Source organism: Ambystoma mexicanum, chromosome 1q (assembly GCF_040938575.1).
Source record: "Ambystoma mexicanum isolate Mex_15411 chromosome 1q, UKY_AmexF1_1, whole genome shotgun sequence".
NCBI classification, from domain to species: domain Eukaryota; kingdom Metazoa; phylum Chordata; class Amphibia; order Caudata; family Ambystomatidae; genus Ambystoma; species Ambystoma mexicanum.
This window is the reverse complement of record NC_090922.1, coordinates 1118639901-1118658509: the sequence shown is the minus strand read 5'-3', so window position 1 is coordinate 1118658509 and position 18609 is coordinate 1118639901. Positions and strand designations below refer to the sequence as shown.

At 46.7% G+C, this 18609-nt stretch overlaps 1 protein-coding gene across 1 annotated transcript in view; it reads right to left on the bottom strand.

Moving 5' to 3' along the window:
* Positions 1-18609, bottom strand: part of AKNAD1 (AKNA domain containing 1) — an 869453-nt gene that overhangs the window by 441379 nt on the left and 409465 nt on the right. The window contains exon 9 of the mRNA XM_069641860.1: positions 960-1063. Within this exon, the coding sequence (XP_069497961.1) occupies positions 960-1063 (104 nt within the window). The remainder of the gene's footprint in view (positions 1-959; positions 1064-18609) is intronic.

Genomic DNA, 18609 nt, shown 5'->3' with positions numbered 1-18609 from the left:
TCAGTCCATGCTGAAAACCAGCACATCTGATGCACCAGAGCCTTACTCCCCTCTACCCCAACTCAATGCACCTTCATCCCCTGCCCTCAATCCCTCACCACCAAATTGTATATCGTCCATGTAGGGCCTTGTGGAACTCCACAAGTGACAGGGCAGCAGTCTGGCCTAGGTTGCCCATCTGGACAGCTTGGTGCCTGTTCAAGAGGTGAGATGCAAACCAGATCAGAAATGTCCCAGGGCAGGCAATTGTGTTCAAGAGCAGGCTAGATAGTGTGGGTTGGTTGACCATGTTGAACACAGCAGAGAATTGTAGGAGGACCAGGAGGCATGATTCACCTTTGTCCATGATTTGAAGATGTCTAGCTGTTTCAGTGATACATGTTGGTCTGAGTTTAGATGGAGTATGTTGTTTGCAAGATCTTCTGGGTCCAAGGTGGGTTTTTTGAGGAGAGGGTGGATTAGTCTTGTTTTAGGGTGCTTGGGACACTGCCTTCTCTGACACATTCAGTTGTAAAGTTAAATCTTCTAGCTCAAATCAGGTCATCGTAGTAACATTGGTTTGACTCTGCAGTCTGTGACTCATTATGAGTCTTTCGTCTATAGCACAGGGCTTGTGAAATAAGGTTAAAGACCAGGGATTTAGTGGTGAGAGAAAGGCACCATAGAATAGGCATAGCAGGGGTTCCGCAGCTCCATGGAAAAGCACCATGGCAAACCAGATTTAATTCAATTGATGGCTTAGTGGCAGAGGAGACCAGGTTTGGCAGGTGTGTGGGGAAAGAGGAATATTAAAATGGAGAGTGAATGAAAAGGGGCAATAGAGCAAAGAAAGTACCACATGAGAAAGAGGACCTTTCCTGAAAGATGAAACCATATTTCCAGACTTGAATAGCAAAACACTCAAAATAAGTAAGTAAGTAACACTGTGTCAAGTTAGCTAAGAAGATATAAACCCATACCCTTGTCTGGTCTCCTTATTCAAAGCAGAAGCTCGATCTGGAGTTTTCCTGTGGCTCTCCAGGTCTTCAGGATCACAGTCTGATACAGATGAAACCAAGTGAATCTATTATCACAAAATGCAACAAAATTAAACAGTTACACATTATATATACGCAGGGAATCAGAAACCAATATGGTTAAAGATGCTCTTTCGCATCTTAATTTTGAAGAGCAAAATATTCTTGAAATAATAACTAAATCATCCACATCCAAAGCGGCATGCCCAAACGGTCTGACCTATCAGGTCTTGAGAAATAAACCAAAACTTTGGGCCAAGATATTAAACTATCTTTTCAGAGAAATCTTGAAGAACTGCACATTTCCTCCCTCCTAGAAGAGCACGCTTGTCATTCCATTCTTCAAGGTGGGCGATCGGCTAAGTCCGGCAAACTACCGGCCAATCGCCTTCCTTGACATTGACAGCAAGGTGTTCATGAAACTATTGTTGAGGGAGTTATCACAATGGGTGGAGACAAGGCAGATTCTCTCATGCCACCAGACAGGGTTTAGCCAGGGTCTGCCTACCAGCCTCAATGGTCTAATCCTAAATCTTGTAAGTGAAAAATCAAGGGAGAAAGTGGACACCCCGCTCTACAGGGCATGGGTAGATCTATCCAAGGCATTCAATCATTTTGATAGATCCCTGCTCTGGAGGAAACTATACAGCTGGGGGATTCCAGATTCCCTGTTGGCAATGCTAATTGATCTCCACAAAAATACCACACTAAGATTGCGGCTGGATGCACAAGGACATCTGTCAGAATTAATACATGTCTTTAGAGGGGTAAGACAAGGTTGCCTGGGCGCCCCATTGTTTTTCAATCTTTTCTTATCAGACCTGGGTGCATTTCTGCTTTCTTCAGCGTTGGTCAGTCCAGTGATAAATGGAAGGAGCTGGCTGGCCTACGCAGCCGATATAGTGCTTTTGAACATGTCTGCAGTAGCTTAAACGGCCTCTCAAACATCCCCCTAAAATCCAAAATCCTAGTCTTCAAGCATCTAAGAAAGAAAATCGGTCATGGAAATTGGGTCCCAGAGGGGAAAACCATCCCCCGAGTTGAAGAGTTAACATATCTGGGATATAAGGTATATGCCTCCCCAGCAAAAAGTAAATTTGTTATGGCAATTATGGAGAAAGTCGCACAAATAACACCTCAAATGAAAGAACTAAACGCCAAGTACTGCAGATTCTCCATTACACCCCTAATAGGATTCTACATGGCAAAAGCAATTCTGGTCATACTTTATGGTTTGGAAGCAAAACCATTGCTTTGGCACATCAATTGGAACAAGCTGGAGGGCCCCCTCTGCAAAAGAACCCTCGGCCTCCCGATGTGCACACCAATCCTGAGTCTATAATCAGGGCAAATAATCATCGCAGAAAAAAACTCGCTTTATGGGGATGTGAATGAGCATTTAAAAAACTCAAGATCTCAGATACTTCTCAGTCTGGAGCAGAAAACAAGAGAAATCCTGAACAGACTTGATCTGGATTTAGAAACCCTAGTCACAAACCCACTGAGAGGGAAGAGGTCATTAGAAACAAGTAACTGGATAGATACAATTGCGGGTGTGAGATCTTTGAATCCCCCAAAACTATTCCTCAAAGTGGAAAAAAAATTAGGATGTTTACCGCGATACCTACAAAAGTTTCCAGATAAAACCTTGAGAAATAACTTTCTTAGACTCAGGTTAAACATTGCTCACACCGGGGAATTACTGGCAAAGAGAAACCAGGGGGACCAGGCAAACAAGCTGTGAGGACAGTGTGAATCACCCTGTAAACAATCACTAAGACACTTACTAATTGAGTGCGAGGGTACCTGGAAGGAGGGCCTGATATCAGAGTTTTTTTGGGACAGAATGATAGCCGGTTATGTGACCCTATTAACAGCAACAACAGTGCAAGTACTGGAAAGAAGTACCATCAAAATATAAAGACAAAACATACGAAGCACGAAAGATGGCTTCTATGCCAAAGCCGATCCCCCTTGGTCTATGGACACTTCTTTTTCTTTTTTCCTTTTTCCTTTGCTGCTTCTATTAATATGGCTCTTTGTTTATTCAGAAGTTTTATATATTGTCTTGACTGTGCATTTTGTAAAGGTTTTTCTCTAAAAACCAAAAATAAATAAAAAATAAAAAATATATACACATTCCAGTAAACTGAACTATTGCATGCATATTGAGCTTTATATATAAAACTCAGGTAAACATTAAATATCCACTACCCCTGAAAATCTCTACCTATCCATCTGATACTCCACTTACAAACTTGCAGAAAAGATACAAAACACTATCTCCATCTCTTCACTCTGTCCTGTATCTAACCCTTCCTCCTCAAATAACAGCTCCTACAATATTGAAAGTTCTAGTATACATCTGGCACATCTCTGGACGTGATCTTATTTTCTTTGCTATGTAAAGTTCTTTGCTGTGCCTGGGAGCTGGGTTTGCACAATGGTACATACCCTAAATCAAAAATATGAATGCAGATTACATAGATACATTTGATCACAAATTTAGTGAGCATTACAAGATGCTTATGGAGACATTTCTTGATACCTCTCTGTGTCTTTCGGCACGCAGTTTAAGTCACTTTCATTGGGTAGGTGGTGACAATTGGGAACATTGCATGTCCGGCGGTAGCCATGCCGGTAAAACCGGCAGGCTGCCGCCAGACTCGTGATGATTTACCGCCGCCTGACTTGCCGGAAAAACCGGGGCATTACAGCCCCGGCGGTCCAGTAAATCAGGCGGCAACAATCGTAACTCCCCATTCCAGTCCCACAGGACTCGATGGGAATGGGGAGGACGGAAGCACCGGCACTCTGCGCAATAGTGCCGGTGCTTCCATCAAAGTCTGCGGGCACGTGCCGCCCCGCCTGCCAGGTCTGACCTGGCGGGCGGGATGCCACCCACCCGCAGAACTCGTAGTTTGCCGGTCCGGAAACACGGTGCTGGTAAGCTTACCGACACTGTTGTTTCCGGACCGGCAAACTTGTAATGAGGCCCAATGTCCTATTTATTAAAGGTGTATGCTAAGATTCAGAAATGTTGGGTTTGTTATGAGGGCTTTCATGGTTCTTTGGAGCAATGTTATGGTTGTGATTTGAGATTGTGAATACTGGAGATCCGAACATAGCTTTCAGATGGTGTGAGAAATTAGTTAGGGGGCCGGTGAGGAGGACACAGCACCTTTGATGTGTGGAACAACGAAGGCTTGCACTGTTGATCCGATGGTGCTTTGATGGAAAAATATTGGTATTCTTGAGAAGATTTGCTTAGGGAAAGTCTGAGCTTTATTTATTATGAAGTTTTGAAGGAATGGTCAGGGTCAATGAAGAAGCCCATGACTTGGCACTTGGGGGGAGGGTGAAAAGACACCTTTGAGGTGTATTTAAGTGAGCCTTCTACCATGGGCTAGGTTTTGCCTCTGTTGATGATGATAAAAACAGTTTTTGTGAAATCTAATTTGGGCTAATTTATAGACATCCACGTTTGGATGGTATTCAAGCAGGATCTAAGGGAGTATATGTAATCAAGGTTAGTACTGTATCCATACTCTTTGATCCAATAACTACTATTCTTGCTCAACCCTCCTACTGGTAGTTTTGAATATAAGATGAGAACAATTCTACAGGGGACTTTGGCATTTTATGTTCTGGCACCAATATGACGTTAGGAACAATGAAGTAAATTACTGTAATGCCAACATGTACATGTGTGTGTAATGTATTTATAGTGGAATGCATGCCAACATGAAATCCTGCTTCCCCCAAAATTATATTTACTTGTATGACTTGCATTATGCTGAAATCAAGTCAGTCTAGACCAAAAACATGCCATGAGTACACATGTGCATGCATCAAATCAATAATATTTAACCTTGCTGAACATCCTCCAAAAAAGAGGCACTTGTTCACCATCTAGCTACTGCTTTGAACAAAATAATTTCTATTGCTCTTTGAAAAAAGCCTCCTCCTAGGTGCCATGAACATTTGGAAAGATGACCAGAGGAATCTCAACATGCATGGAAAATCTGTGATTTACTCAGCTGCTAAAAGGACTAACACACTGAACAAAGCATGTGCTACAGTTTTCTCACTACGGACAAGCTCTGCATTGTTAGCTACACACCCCTCTCCCAGACTGATCATACCCTAGCTATCTTCCAAAAGGAAGGCGTGTGCCTCCAAGGGTTCAAGGAAATCACAGCTCTTCTTACTGATGAGAACATAAATGTATGTATTTTATTAATTATTTTATTAATAAAAATCACAGGGAAGGCAATGCATTTTTGGCACAAAAACGCATACAGAATTTACCATTGATAACAGAGCGGTGGACATGGGTCCTATACAATGGGATGAGAGAATGTGACTTGAAGACCAGATGTTGCGGGAGAAGGTGGGAACATAAACCAGAGACACGGACAGGACCGAATGACATAGGAACGGGATGGTGGGGAAATTGATGAATGAAGGATGGAGGGGAGAGAGGAAAACAGGGTTATACAGTAGCGTGGAGTGTTAGGAAATAGGTTCTTCAGAAAGAAGTAGAGCTTTGAGGTTGGATTTAAATAGTGGTAGAGTTTGAGTAGTACAAAGTAGGAAAGGAAGAGCACTCCAGAGTAGGGGAGTGATGAGAGAGAGCGTAAACAAGAGGGACCACGGGGGTTTGAGTGGTTTCAAGCAGGTGAGCTGAGGATAATCCCAACAAGTGAGGAGGAGCATACAGAGTGAGATGAGCAGATAGTTAGGGTTGGGCTAGTCCATGGATAATTCTGAAGATGATGAGAAGAAGCATATACTTAGCCCTTTGTTTTATAGACAGTCAGCCAATCTGGCAACAGCAGAGGAGATAGAGGTAAAAGGAGAAAGGTTGAAAAGTGTGATGACAGCGAAGTTGAGGACTTCGTCCAGAGGTGAAGAAGCAAAGTTGAGAAGGCTACAGAGGAGTCTGGCACAGTAGTCCTTTCTAGAAAGGACTAAGGAGATGAGCTGTTTAGCAGTATTGAAAGGAAGAGATGACAGATTGATTAGATATTTAGGAAGTTGAGTCTGGCTGCAGTGGCAGATTTGGAGATAAAGATTGAGAAGTTGTGTGATGGGTCAAAGATGACACCAAGGTTAAAAGCAGAAGCAGAGTAAAGAAGAGGAGGGGAGGATACCTAAATTAGATATTTAGGAGGTTGAGTCTGGCTGCAGTGGCAGATTTGGAGATAAAGATTGAGAAGTTGTGTGATGGGTCAAAGATGACACCAAGGTTACGAGCGGAAGCAGAGTAAAGAAGAGGAGGGGAGGATGAGATAGCCTGTTTGGCTGAGAAGTAGAGAACTTCAGTCTTAGTGAAGTGGAGCTGACCATGAGTGAATGAGACACCATCCATAATTTGATGGCAGAGAGACAGTCTGACATTTTTGACAACAGCTCATTGGATAAGGAGTGAAAGGAGAAGAAGATCTGAGTGTTGTCAGCGAAGAGTGGATAGGAAAAGATGTAACAGGAGATCAGGGCACCAAGAGTTGAAGTATAAAGAGTGAAGAGAAGTGGACCAAGGACAGACCCTTTGGGAGCTCCAAAAATAAGGTGGGTGAGTGGGGAGCTAGGGCTATTCCAGGACACCTGAATGTTTTTGGGGCAAGTTATGAAGCAAACCAAGTGAGGGCCTTATCTCTGATGCCGAGGAGAGATAATGTAGAGAGAAGATCAGAATAGTCAACAGTATCAAAGGCAGCAGAGAGGTCGAGAAGAATAAGAATAGATGAAAGGTTTGCATACCGAGAGGAACAGATGACATTGCTGACATTGAGGAGAGCCGTCTCAGTAGAATGCCGAGGTCGGAAGCCAGATTGAAGAGGGTCCCAGAGGTTGTGAGGATGAAGGAAGTCACTGAGTTGATTGAATGCTACTCGCTCTAGGATTTTGAAATAGTGTGGTAGAAAAGAGATTTGGTGAAAGTTGATAGGACAGTTAGGATCTAGACCAAGTTTCTTAAGGAGAGGGATTACAGTAGCTGTCTTATTGGATGAGGGAAAAGTGGCATTGTCAAGAGAGGAGTTGAAGAGGAAAGATGTAGTGCAACACTGGGAGCTATGTGCATCACAATGTGTGGGTATGGTGGGTCAGTGGGGGCTCAGGAAGGGTTAGCCTGAAGGCAATAATCTTATCAGGGTTGGTGGGGCAAATGAAGACATAGTAGCGGAAGAGGAGTGAAGGGGTGGTGGTCAAAAGTGAGCCGGAGGAGGAGTTAGAAGGTCATTACCGAGGGCATAGTGAATGGTGGGATTTTTAGATGCAAAGTAGAGAGCAAGATCATTTGTAGAAAGAGTAGAGGAGGGTTAAGGTGAGAGAATTGATTTGAGAGATTTCTGGAGGTGCCTAGGTTGGGAGCTTTAAAACGAAATGAGAGAGAGATGGAAGTCACGTTTGGCAGAGTCAAGAGTCGAGGAATAGTTTTGAAGAGCATTTGGATAGAGTTGGAGATCAGAAGAGAGTCTTGATCTTTGCCAAGTGCAAAGCTTTTGCTGCATTGTTTTCAGGGTGTGGATGAGAGGGGTAATTCAGGACCGTGGAGGGGAGAATTTAGGAGTGTAGTAAGAGCGTAGTAAGAGTAAAGGGGAGCATAAAGAGCAGTGTTAAATTTAGTGAAGGCTTGTTCAGTGGATGGAACGGTGAGTACAGCAGTAGAGAGTGGTATAAGTCTGAGTGGTAGTCAGGGCGTTTGGACAAGGGAAAACTGTGCTTAGAAATAGTTGTAGTATGAGGTGTGAGAGAGGAAGACGGAGGAGTGGAGATTGAGGCAAAGACGATAACGTGATCGGAGGGCGAAGGCACAGTGAAGATATTAGAGGTGGAGAGGAGATGAGAATAAGGTCAAGGAAGTTTCCATTTCAATGGGTGGCAGCGAGTGGGTAGAAGAGAGGGAGTGGTTAAGTAGAAGAGAGTTAAAGTCAGTGGGTAAAGCAGCAGAGAGAGATGGGAGGTTAAAGTCACCAATGGCAATGAGGTGGTGATCAGGAGGGAGAGTGTCAATTAGTTGGGAGATACGGTTGAAGAATTGACCTACCAGACCAGATAGCTGATAAAGAGAGATACTATGTATGCCATAGGGGACAGTGATTGTTAAGATAGTGTATTCAAAAGAGGGAGAATTAGATGGAGATAGGGAGTAGGAGAGATAGGACGTTTGGTGGATGAAAACAGTCCTACACCACCACCACCCCTGCCAGTGGCACGGGGAGATTGAGTGAAGGTGAAGACACAGTGATGAAGGGCAGCAGGGATTGCAGAGTCAGAGGGAGAGATCCAGGTATCAGTAAGGGCAATGATGTCAGGAGAAGGAGAATGAGTAAGGAAGAGGTTAGAGGTAAGGGAGGTTTTATTGCAGGCTGTGCATTCCAAAGAGCAATAGTAGGAGAGTGAGATGTAGAAGCATAGCAATGTTGAGTCTGAGATATAGAGGCATGCTGGGGGTAGATGTGAGAAGAGGATGTGTAATGGAAGTTAGGGTTGGAGTAGGTTTTGTGAATAGAAATAGTGGTGGAGCGAGAAGAGAGGTGGTGTGGAGGAGAAGAGAGGATAGGGATGGAAGTTGAGATGGTGCTCAGCAGAGGAAAGTAAAGAGAGAAGTAGAAGGGAAAGGAAGAGATGGCATGAAAAGTGCCTGGTGGGGGTTAAGCTGAGAAGAAACAATAATGGGTACTTACAGACTTTTAGCAGGACACAGCAAAGCAAAGGCTCATAGGCGAAAAGATAAAGAGGGTGGCCAATGGCTGGTCTTCACCCTTCACTGTTCCGCCCATAAGAGGCAAGAGGCTAGTCAATGGCTGGTGTTCACCATTCACTGTTTTGCTCTTAAGAGGCAAAGAGGCTGGTCAACGGCTGGTCTTCACCCTTCACTGTTCCGCCCTTAACTGTGACGCTCCTGGCTAAATGCCCGTAGGGAGTTCAGTAGGGATGACGCACACTCTTGTCACCTGATTACCTAGTCCATCAGTGGTTGGTCTCTCTGATTGGTGTTCCCAGAGAAGTCTATTGTGACCTTCAGCTGGAGATAGGGCTGATCCAAGATGGCAGCAAGCAGTGATGTAACTGATCCAAGATGGCCACAGGAAGTGATTTCACCAATTCAAGATGGCTGCTGAAAGTGATGTTCCAGACAGAAAGTGAAGTTCCAGACAGAAAGTGAAGCCAAAAATCAGAAGAGATGGCACACCCTCTCGTCACCTGGTCGCCTAGTCCATCAGTGGTTGGCCTCGCTGATATTGCCCCTAGTGTTGCTGGGATGAGGTGATTTCTTCACAAATGGTGTTCCCAGAGGAGCCTCTTGTGGCCTTCAGCTGGATATGGGGCTGATCCAAGCTGGCCACGGGAATTGATGTCACCAGTCCAAGATGGCAGCTGTAAGTGAAGTCACCAATCCATGATGCATAGCTCTCAACGTTGTGTGGCCAAAATACCCAATTTCGTTTTGGGTGGGAGAAAGCCCATTGACTTAAATGGTTGGGTAGGGAGCTGGGTGGGTGAGAGCGCTGCTTACAAGGTGCTTACTAGGATGAGGCGATATCTTCCTGATTGGTGTTCCCAGCCTCTTGTGTCCTTCACCTGGAGATAGGGCTGATTCAAGATTGCCGCAGAAAGTGATGCCACTGATCCAGGATGGTCACCAGGAGGCAGGTCCCCAATCCAAGATGGTACTGGAATTGTTGTCACCAATCCAAGATGGCTACTGTAAGTGAAGTTCCAGGAAGAAAGTGAAGCCATAAACCAGAAGGGCTGACACACCTGATTGCATAGTCCATCAGTGGTTGGTCTCTCTGATATTGCCCTTGGTGTTGCTGGGATGAGGCAATTTCTTCTTGATTGGTGTTCCCAGAGGAGCCTCTTGTGGTCTTCAGCTGGAGATAGGGCGGATCCAACATTGCTCTCATAAATCCCCATGCTGTTCTCAAAATGGTTACTCCATTAATCCCTGTCTCAACAGTGGCATGACCTACATCCTGGATGTCATCAAAGCTGGTATCACAACCACCCTAGCTAGCCCCACCCAAACTACAAAAAGGCAAAGCCACCAAAGCCTTTTCATCATTAAGCTGTGGCCACATCCTTTGAAAGGTGCTGATGGGTGTCATGATGCCTACCCCCGGAGCACCAGGCCAGGCCCAGCACCCCCGGGAGCAGGCATCACGCCCCCGGGTAAAAGCCCAGCGGCCCTTTATAGGGGCTCTTTGGACTCTGTCCTGGCGCCGTTGGTGCCAAGCTCATGTTGGACATCAGTCCTGGCGCCATAGGCGCCAGGCTCATAAGGGGAAGTGTTTGGTGCACTTACCTGAAGCAGACCATGCTGCACACTCACCTGATGCAGACCATGCTGCATGAAGAACCAAGCCAAATGAGGCTTAGGAGGGACTATTTTTCTGAAGGAACTATTTTGTTACTTGGGTGGGGCTGTGGAAGAATACTCACCTGGAACTTCTTCCAAGGCTATTTAAGCCACGCCTGGACAGCCACACGTGCTTCGCGTTGTTCTGCATCCCAGCAGCTGAACGCTCACCGTGTCTGCTCCTGCACCTGGACTCCAGCCACGCCCGCCTCGAACCTGGAACACCTGTAAGGGAATAAGAGAAGAGAAAGGTGAAAACCAAGAACTATTTCAACCTTCTTACCTGCGTCTGGAATCTTCGCGCCAGCATTCCTGAAGGAAGACTTCCATTTAAAAGCACCGTGTTGCTCGCTGCAGCGCCGCGCTTCACTCACCTGTTCCCGAGACGCCGCCCGGCTCTATCGCGGCTCTCAGTGCCGGTCGCCACATCTCTGCACTGCACCTAAGGGAGAGAAGAAGAGACAAAAGGTGAGCAAGGGAACACAAGAGGAAAGCCGAATTTTCAGCCATATTACTTACCGGCTATTCTTGGTGAACCATTCCACATCTCGGGTCGGCGCCACATCTCTGGCAGGTACCTCACCCCGGCCCCTATGGGGAAAGGACAAAAGACATTACTGGGGAATTATAAAGACATTTAGAGGGGTCGCCCTCATCACTAACTCACCTGATTTTACCCCGCCAATTTAACCCCTCAACGCATCGCCTTTGTTCTGCACCTGAAATAAAGGACAGAAAAAGACAACATAAAAGGAGGCTCACACTTGAACTTTTGCATCTTCATACTTACGGCGTATCGCTCAGTAAAGTCAAGTGGATTTGCCAGCGCCATTCTGAAAACCAGTGAAGTAACTGGACCAACGCGCGCCCCTGCACCAGAAGCAGGATGGAGAGTTCATCCTTCCAAACCATAAGGTGAGCTTAAACCGGGGGTTTTGGAGGAAGTCAGAGAAGAACGAAGGGGGAAAGGGGGGAGCAAGCACATTATTCAGCAGACAGTTAATCCCCTTTCTCATCTGCAGAAGGATATTCCTACGGGCCAGACAAGCAAGATTTCGGGGTCCTGTTCAATCGGTGGTCCGAATTCTGCGCATCACGCTTGAAGAGGCCACAGCAACCCAGACCAGACCAGCGTCTCCGTGGGAGCCAGGTGAGCGTTACAGAACGCGAAGCCTTCCTACAAATTCCCACCCAGGCGCTATGGAAACTTCCGAGACTGACCAGTTGGCCCAACTACTGGGGGAATTACGGGCCGAAGTACACGCCGCTCGTCAAGAGACTAATGCTCTCAGGAGGGAAGTGATTGTAACAAAGGAAAGAGCTGATGACCTGGCTAGACAGCTTTTGCAAGGTCAAGCTGGACAAACTCCTTTACCAGGTTCCGGAGGGAACCCCGCTCCTGTGCTTTCCAGTAACCCGGTGCAGATTAATCTACCTGGAAACATGCCGCTGGCCCCACCCGAACGCTTTGCTGGGGACCCCAAACGATTCGCCGTATTCATGAATCAGTGTCGTTTGCATTTCCTGTGCAGACCTGGGGCCTTCCCTAATGACCAGACCAAGGTAGCCTTTGTATTGTCATATCTCAGCGGCAGTGCTGCCGATTGGTCAGTTCCACTGGTAACTCAAGATGACCCGATTCTTCGTGATTTTCAAAGATTTCAAGCAAGCATGGAAAGGTTATTTGCTCATCACTCCCAGGGGCAGGCTCTAGATGACGAACTTCTATCTCTGCGACAGGGCAATCAAGACCTCCTTTCCTACATTGCAACCTTTAATAGACTAATTGTGGAAACTGGGTGGCCAGAGGATAAAAGAATCACGTTATTTTATCGAGGTCTACGCGGAGAACTTAAAGATGTCCTGGCCCACGTTGTAAATCCGCCCCAAGAGTGCTCAGAATATATAGACTTAGTGGTCCAATTGGATCACAGACTGCAAAACAGAAAAGCAGATCGGTCCAAGTTTGAGACCCGGGTGTTAGTCAAGACCCACGCTAACCTCAAGGGGGCTGAAGCCTCTGAGCCAATGCAAATCGGAGGAGTTAAAGGACCTTTAACGCTAAAGGAACGTGAAAGAAGACGGCAGATGCACTTATGTCTTTATTGTGGATCCTCTGGACACTTTCTACGAGATTGCCCGGCAAGGCCGCCCAGGAAGGTGGTAGGAGCTGCTGAAAAAATCCATGAAACCTCTGTATCGGGAAACGACCCCGCCCGACAAGCGTAGGGGTCCGCTTGCCAAACTTGAAAACAAACTCTCAGACCTCGCATTTCACTGTGCCAATGGTCCTCGTAGATCCGGAACAGCCTAAGCGGTTGCATGCAATAAAGGCATACATCGATAGTGGGGCTATAGGAAACTACGTGGATCGTGAATTGGTCTCCAGGATTAACCTCCCCCTGCGTCCTAAAACCAGCAAAGATGTCATCACCACAGTCGATGGAACCGAAATTGCCTCGGGACCGGTAACACATTCCACAGGTAACACTTGTAGGTCCGGACGGCCATCGGGAGGCAGTTGTGTTTGATGTAATCAAGGCTCCACAGTTTCAGGTTATACTCGGAATCCCTTGGTTAGAGACACATAATCCTCGAATTGATTGCCGAGCGAAGAGAATAACCTTTCCGGAGTGTGCACGGACCTGCTACCCAGAAAATCTGAAGGTCAGCCTAGCATCAGTAACCTCTGTCTCCATGCAACTACCTCCGGAATACCAAGACTTTCAGGACGTCTTCCAAAAGGAACAGGCCAACACGTTACCTCCTCACAGATCGTACGATTGCCAAATCGATCTGGTGCCCGGTGCACAACCCCGTTGTAGCAGGATTTATGCCCTTACTGAGCCGGAGAATCTGCATTTGAGACAATATTTAGATCAATACCTAGCCAATGGTTTCATTCGCCCGTCAAAGTCTCCGGCATCCTCGGCTTTGTTCTTCGTGCCAAAAAAAGAAGGCGACCTTAGAACTTGTCTCGATTACCGCGCATTGAACCAGATAACTGTTAAAAATCGTTACCCTCTGCCTTTGATCCCTGAACTCCTTGACCAGGTGAAGGACGCTTGCATATACACCAAGTTAGATCTCGGGGGGCTTATCATCTGGTACGAGTAAAAGAAGGCGACGAATGGAAAACGGCCTTCCGTACAAAATATGGACTATTCGAATACCAGGTGATGCCTTTCGGGTTGTGCAACGTGCCTGCTGCCTTCCAATTCTTCATGAACGATGTCCTTCGGGAACTCATCGATGTCTGTGTTGTCGTGTATATCGATGACATTCTGGTGTACTCCTCTTCGGAATCTGATCACAGAAAACATGTCAGGGCCGTCCTTGAGAAATTGCGCCAGCACAAACTGTTTGCAAAGCTGGAAAAATGCGTTTTCCATACCACCGAGGTTGAGTTTCTTGGATTCATCCTGACACCTAAAGGGGTCCGAATGGACTCACGGAAAGTGGATGCCATCCTCAAATGGCCATCACCTAGTTCGGTGAAAGGCGTCCAAAGCATGCTTGGTTTTGCCAATTTTTATCGCAGGTTTATCCCAGAATTTTCACGGGTGGTGCAACCCATCACTGCACTCTTGCCGAAGAATAAACGTTTTGAATGGACCGAGGAAGCTGAACAGGCCTTTCAGGAATTAAAAGCTAAATTTACGTCCGCACCTATTTTGAAACATCCGCGTCCTGATCTCCCATATATAGTCGAAACCGATGCATCCAGCTTAGCCATGGGAGCTGTCCTGTCTCAGAGAGACCCCGAAACCAACCAACTGCACCCCGTAGCATTTTGGTCCAGAAAGTTCTCGCCGCCGGGGATAAATTATGCAATCACCGATAAGGAATTATTAGCCATTAAGTCCGCCTTTAAGGCTTGGCAGCATTATCTTCTTGGCGCCAGGCATACCATCACCGTGATCACTGATAACCGAAATTTACAATATTTAAAAACTGCCAAGGCTCAGTCTTCACGACAGCTCCGATGGGCTTTATTCTTTGCTGAGTTTGATTTTGTAATCACCTATCGTCCTGGCTGTAAGAATGGCAAAGCGGACACGCTATCTCGAATTGGAATGGGAGAAATGGACACAAACTCAGAACTTGTGCCGATAATTCCCGAACAAAGAATCTTGGGGATAACCACTTTACAAACCCTTGAAGACATTCAAGCACGGGTAAAACTATTCCTGGACTCTTCAGCCTTGCAGGATTGGATCAAAAGGGGGTCTGCCTTTTCAATCAACGATGGCTTACCTTACTTCCAAGGACGTTTATTTTTGCCAGAAAAGGAATTGCAAGAACTGGTTATTTCCCGTCATCACGATACTCTGATGGAAGGACATCCTGGCATTGCCAAAACAGAGGAAAAAATTAAACGACAATTCTGGTGGCCGTCCTGGCGAAAGGATATTAAATCTTTCGTGATGTCCTGTGGAGTTTGCGCCCAAAACAAAGGTCAAAAAACAAAACCCGCCGGTCTTCTTCAACCCTTAGACATTCCACCAGCACCTTGGCACACCTTGTCACTAGATTTTATCACGGACCTGCCCTCTTGTAATGGATACAATACTATTCTGGTTGTGGTGGATTTATTTTCCAAGATGGCCCATTTTATTCCGTTGAAAGGATTACCTTCAGCTTTTGTTCTTGCCAAGGAATTCCTCGAAAATGTCATCCGTCTGCATGGATTCCCGTCCATACTAATCTCCGATCGGGGAAGCCAGTTAATTTCTCATTTTTGGAAAAAGTGTTGTCAACTGGCACAAATCGACGTAAGACTCTCAACCAGCCACCACCCACAGACCGATGGTCAGACGGAGAGAACGAACCAGACCCTTGAACAATATCTACGATGTATGTTGCACCAATCGGAGGGTAATTGGAAGGGCATTTTAAGGGTGGCTGAATATGCATACAATAACTCGATACACTCTGGAACTGGTCAGAGCCCCTTTTATACCCTATATGGACATCACCCTCGTACTTCAGACCTGGACTCACCTTTGAGCCTCGAAATGCCCGCAGTGGACCATTTGCATTCTACGATTACTCAAGCCTTCAAGGATGCCACTGCACACTTACAACACGCGAAAGGGAAATACAAAAAGAATGCGGATCTGCATCGCAAGGAGGCGCCTCCATACCAAATAGGGGATCAAGTATGGTTGGCTACCAAACACTTATCGCTCAAGGGACCTTGGACTTTTAATCCAAGGTATTTAGGCCCTTACTCGATCAAAGCTATAATTAACCCAGTGGCAGTCAAGCTAGATCTACCAGCTAACATGCAGATTCATCCCGTCATTCATGTGTCGCTTTTGAAACCAGTGCAACCAGGAACCAGATTAATAAAGCCACCAGAACCAATCCAAATAGATGGGGAGCCTGAATTCGAGGTGAAGAACATTTTGGACTCTAAGATCTCAAAATCAAAACTTTTCTATCTAATTGATTGGAAGGGGTACGGGCCTCAGGAAAGATCTTGGGAACCCAGCGACCACGTACATGCACCTCGGCTAGTAAAAAGGTTCCATCGGAATTTCCTTTTCATCATTAAGCTGTGGCCACATCCTTTGAAAGGTGCTGATGGGTGTCATGATGCCTACCCCCGGAGCACCAGGCCAGGCCCAGCACCCCCGGGAGCAGGCATCACGCCCCTGGGTAAAAGCCCAGCGGCCCTTTATAGGGGCTCTTTGGACTCTGTCCTGGCGCCGTTGGTGCCAGGCTCATGTTGGACATCAGTCCTGGTGCCATAGGCGCCAGGCTCATAAGGGGAAGTGTTTGGTGCACTTACCTGAAGCAGACCATGCTGCACACTCACCTGATGCAGACCATGCTGCATGAAGAACCAAGCCAAATGAGGCTTAGGAGGGACTATTTTTCTGAAGGAACTATTTTGTTACTTGGGTGGGGCTGTGGAAGAATACTCACCTGGAACTTCTTCCAAGGCTATTTAAGCCACGCCCGGACAGCCACACATGCTACGCGTTGTTCTGCATCCCAGCAGCTGAACGCTCACCGTGTCTGCTCCTGCACCTGGACTCCAGCCACGCCCGCCTCGAACCTGGAACACCTGTAAGGGAATAAGAGAAGAGAAAGGTGAAAACCAAGAACTATTTCAACCTTCTTACCTGCATCTGGAATCTTCACGCCAGCATTCCTGAAGGAAGACTTCCATTTAAAAGCACCGCGTTGCTCGCTGCAGCGCCGCGCTTCACTCACCTGTTCCCGACACGCCGCCCGGCTCCAACGCGGCTCTCAGTGCCGGTCGCCACATCTCTGCACTGCACCTAAGGGAGAGAAGAAGAGACAAAAGGTGAGCAAGGGAACACAAGAGGAAAGCCGAATTTTCAGCCATATTAATTCTTGGTGAACCATTCCACATCTCGGGTCGGCGCCACATCTCTGGCAGGTACCGCACCCCGGCCCCTATGGGGAAAGGACAAAAGACATTACTGGGGAATTATAAAGACATTTAGAGGGGTCTCCCTCATCACTAACTCACCTGATTTTGCCCCGGCAATTTAACCCCTCAACGCATCGCCTTTGTTCTGCACCTGAAATAAAGGACAGAAAAAGACAACATAAAAGGAGGCTCACACTTGAACTTTTGCATCTTCATACTTACGGCGTATCGCTCAGTAAAGTCAAGTGGATTTGCCAGCGCCATTCTGAAAACCAGTGAAGTAACTGGACGAACGCGCGCCCCTGCACCAGAAGCAGGATGGAGAGTTCATCCTTCCAAACCATAAGTTGAGCTTAAACCGGGGGTTTTGGAGGAAGTCAGAGAAGAACGAAGGGGGAAAGGGGGGAGCAAGCACATTATTCAGCAGACAGTTAATCCCCTTTCTCATCTGCAGAAGGATATTCCTACGGGCCAGACAAGCAAGATTTCGGGGTCCTGTTCAATCGGTGGTCCGAATTCTGCGCATCACGCTTGAAGAGGCCACAGCAACCCAGACCAGCGCCTCCGTGGGAGCCAGGTGAGCGTTACAATGGGCCATGCTGCTTTGTAAACTGTGAAGGGTACAAACAAGCCGCACACAGATCTATGAAATGTCCTTGCCAGGCCTGGAAAACTTCAAATATGTGTAGAAGTAATACAGAAAAATGAAGGCCACAAGGCAATCCTCCACATCTCCAACTTCTTCCCTGAATTATGAGAGGACCTCATGTCAAACCCCAAAAAACAAAATTGACAACCTATGAGCCAACACCGCCAAGGGGGGTTTTCTACCGGGGGTGTCTTCCGAACCGCTGACTGGAGGCCCAGCCCGACTGCATCTCTTCACCACCACTGATGATCTGGATGTGGCAACAACTCTGAATGCTCTCTAGTAGACTTCATTGTCCACAGACCACTGTAAAGCAAAATTGTCAAGCATGAGCCTATCATTACTTAATTTGCCAATCACTGCCTCTAAAAATCTTTTGCTCACCACTGGAACACTTTTATAGAACTTCTCTTGGAGAAACATAGATTTCTTAGGACCATTTTTACAGGGCAAGTCTGTGCCCTTCTGAAACGTACCCACATTCAGTCCAGCTTTCAGCCACACCAAGGAAAACAAAAGACCCGACTAAATATATGTAAGGAGCTACTCAAAACCATAGTCCAGGGGGGGGGGGCATGTTCCTTAATGTAGCATGTCTGCTACACCACCTTTGATATTAACAAATGGAAGATCCTTTTTGAATGACCTTGCCAAGTTGACTGCTATTAAATTATTTGCGTACTTACTGGAAAACAGTACTCAGAGGCCCTCATTACAACACCGGCGGTAACCAATGGCGCTATTAGCACCATGGTTGCTGCCGGTATTGTAACGAGTCCGCCATGGTGCAATGGGGAATTACCACCCCATTCCAAGGTTGGTGGGGCGGTAATTCCCCATGCACCATTGGCCCTTCCCCATTCCCATTTTTGCCCCATAGGGCTCAATGGGAATGGGGAAGGCGGTAATTACGGTACCGCAAATTGCAGTACCGTAATTACCTTCAAGGTCCCTTTGCGGGTCCCTACTTTAATGGCTGGTCCAGACCAGCCGTTAAGGTCGGGAGCCGCAAAGGGACCTCGTAATTAGGCGCTAAGGGGTTAACGGCGCCGCAGCCTTTTACGGCGCTGTTAACCCCTTAGCGCCATGGTCGTAATGAGGCCCAGAATGTTAAGCTGATTGTGTTTCTCTCTCATGCAACCAGCATCACCCATTATGATCTACG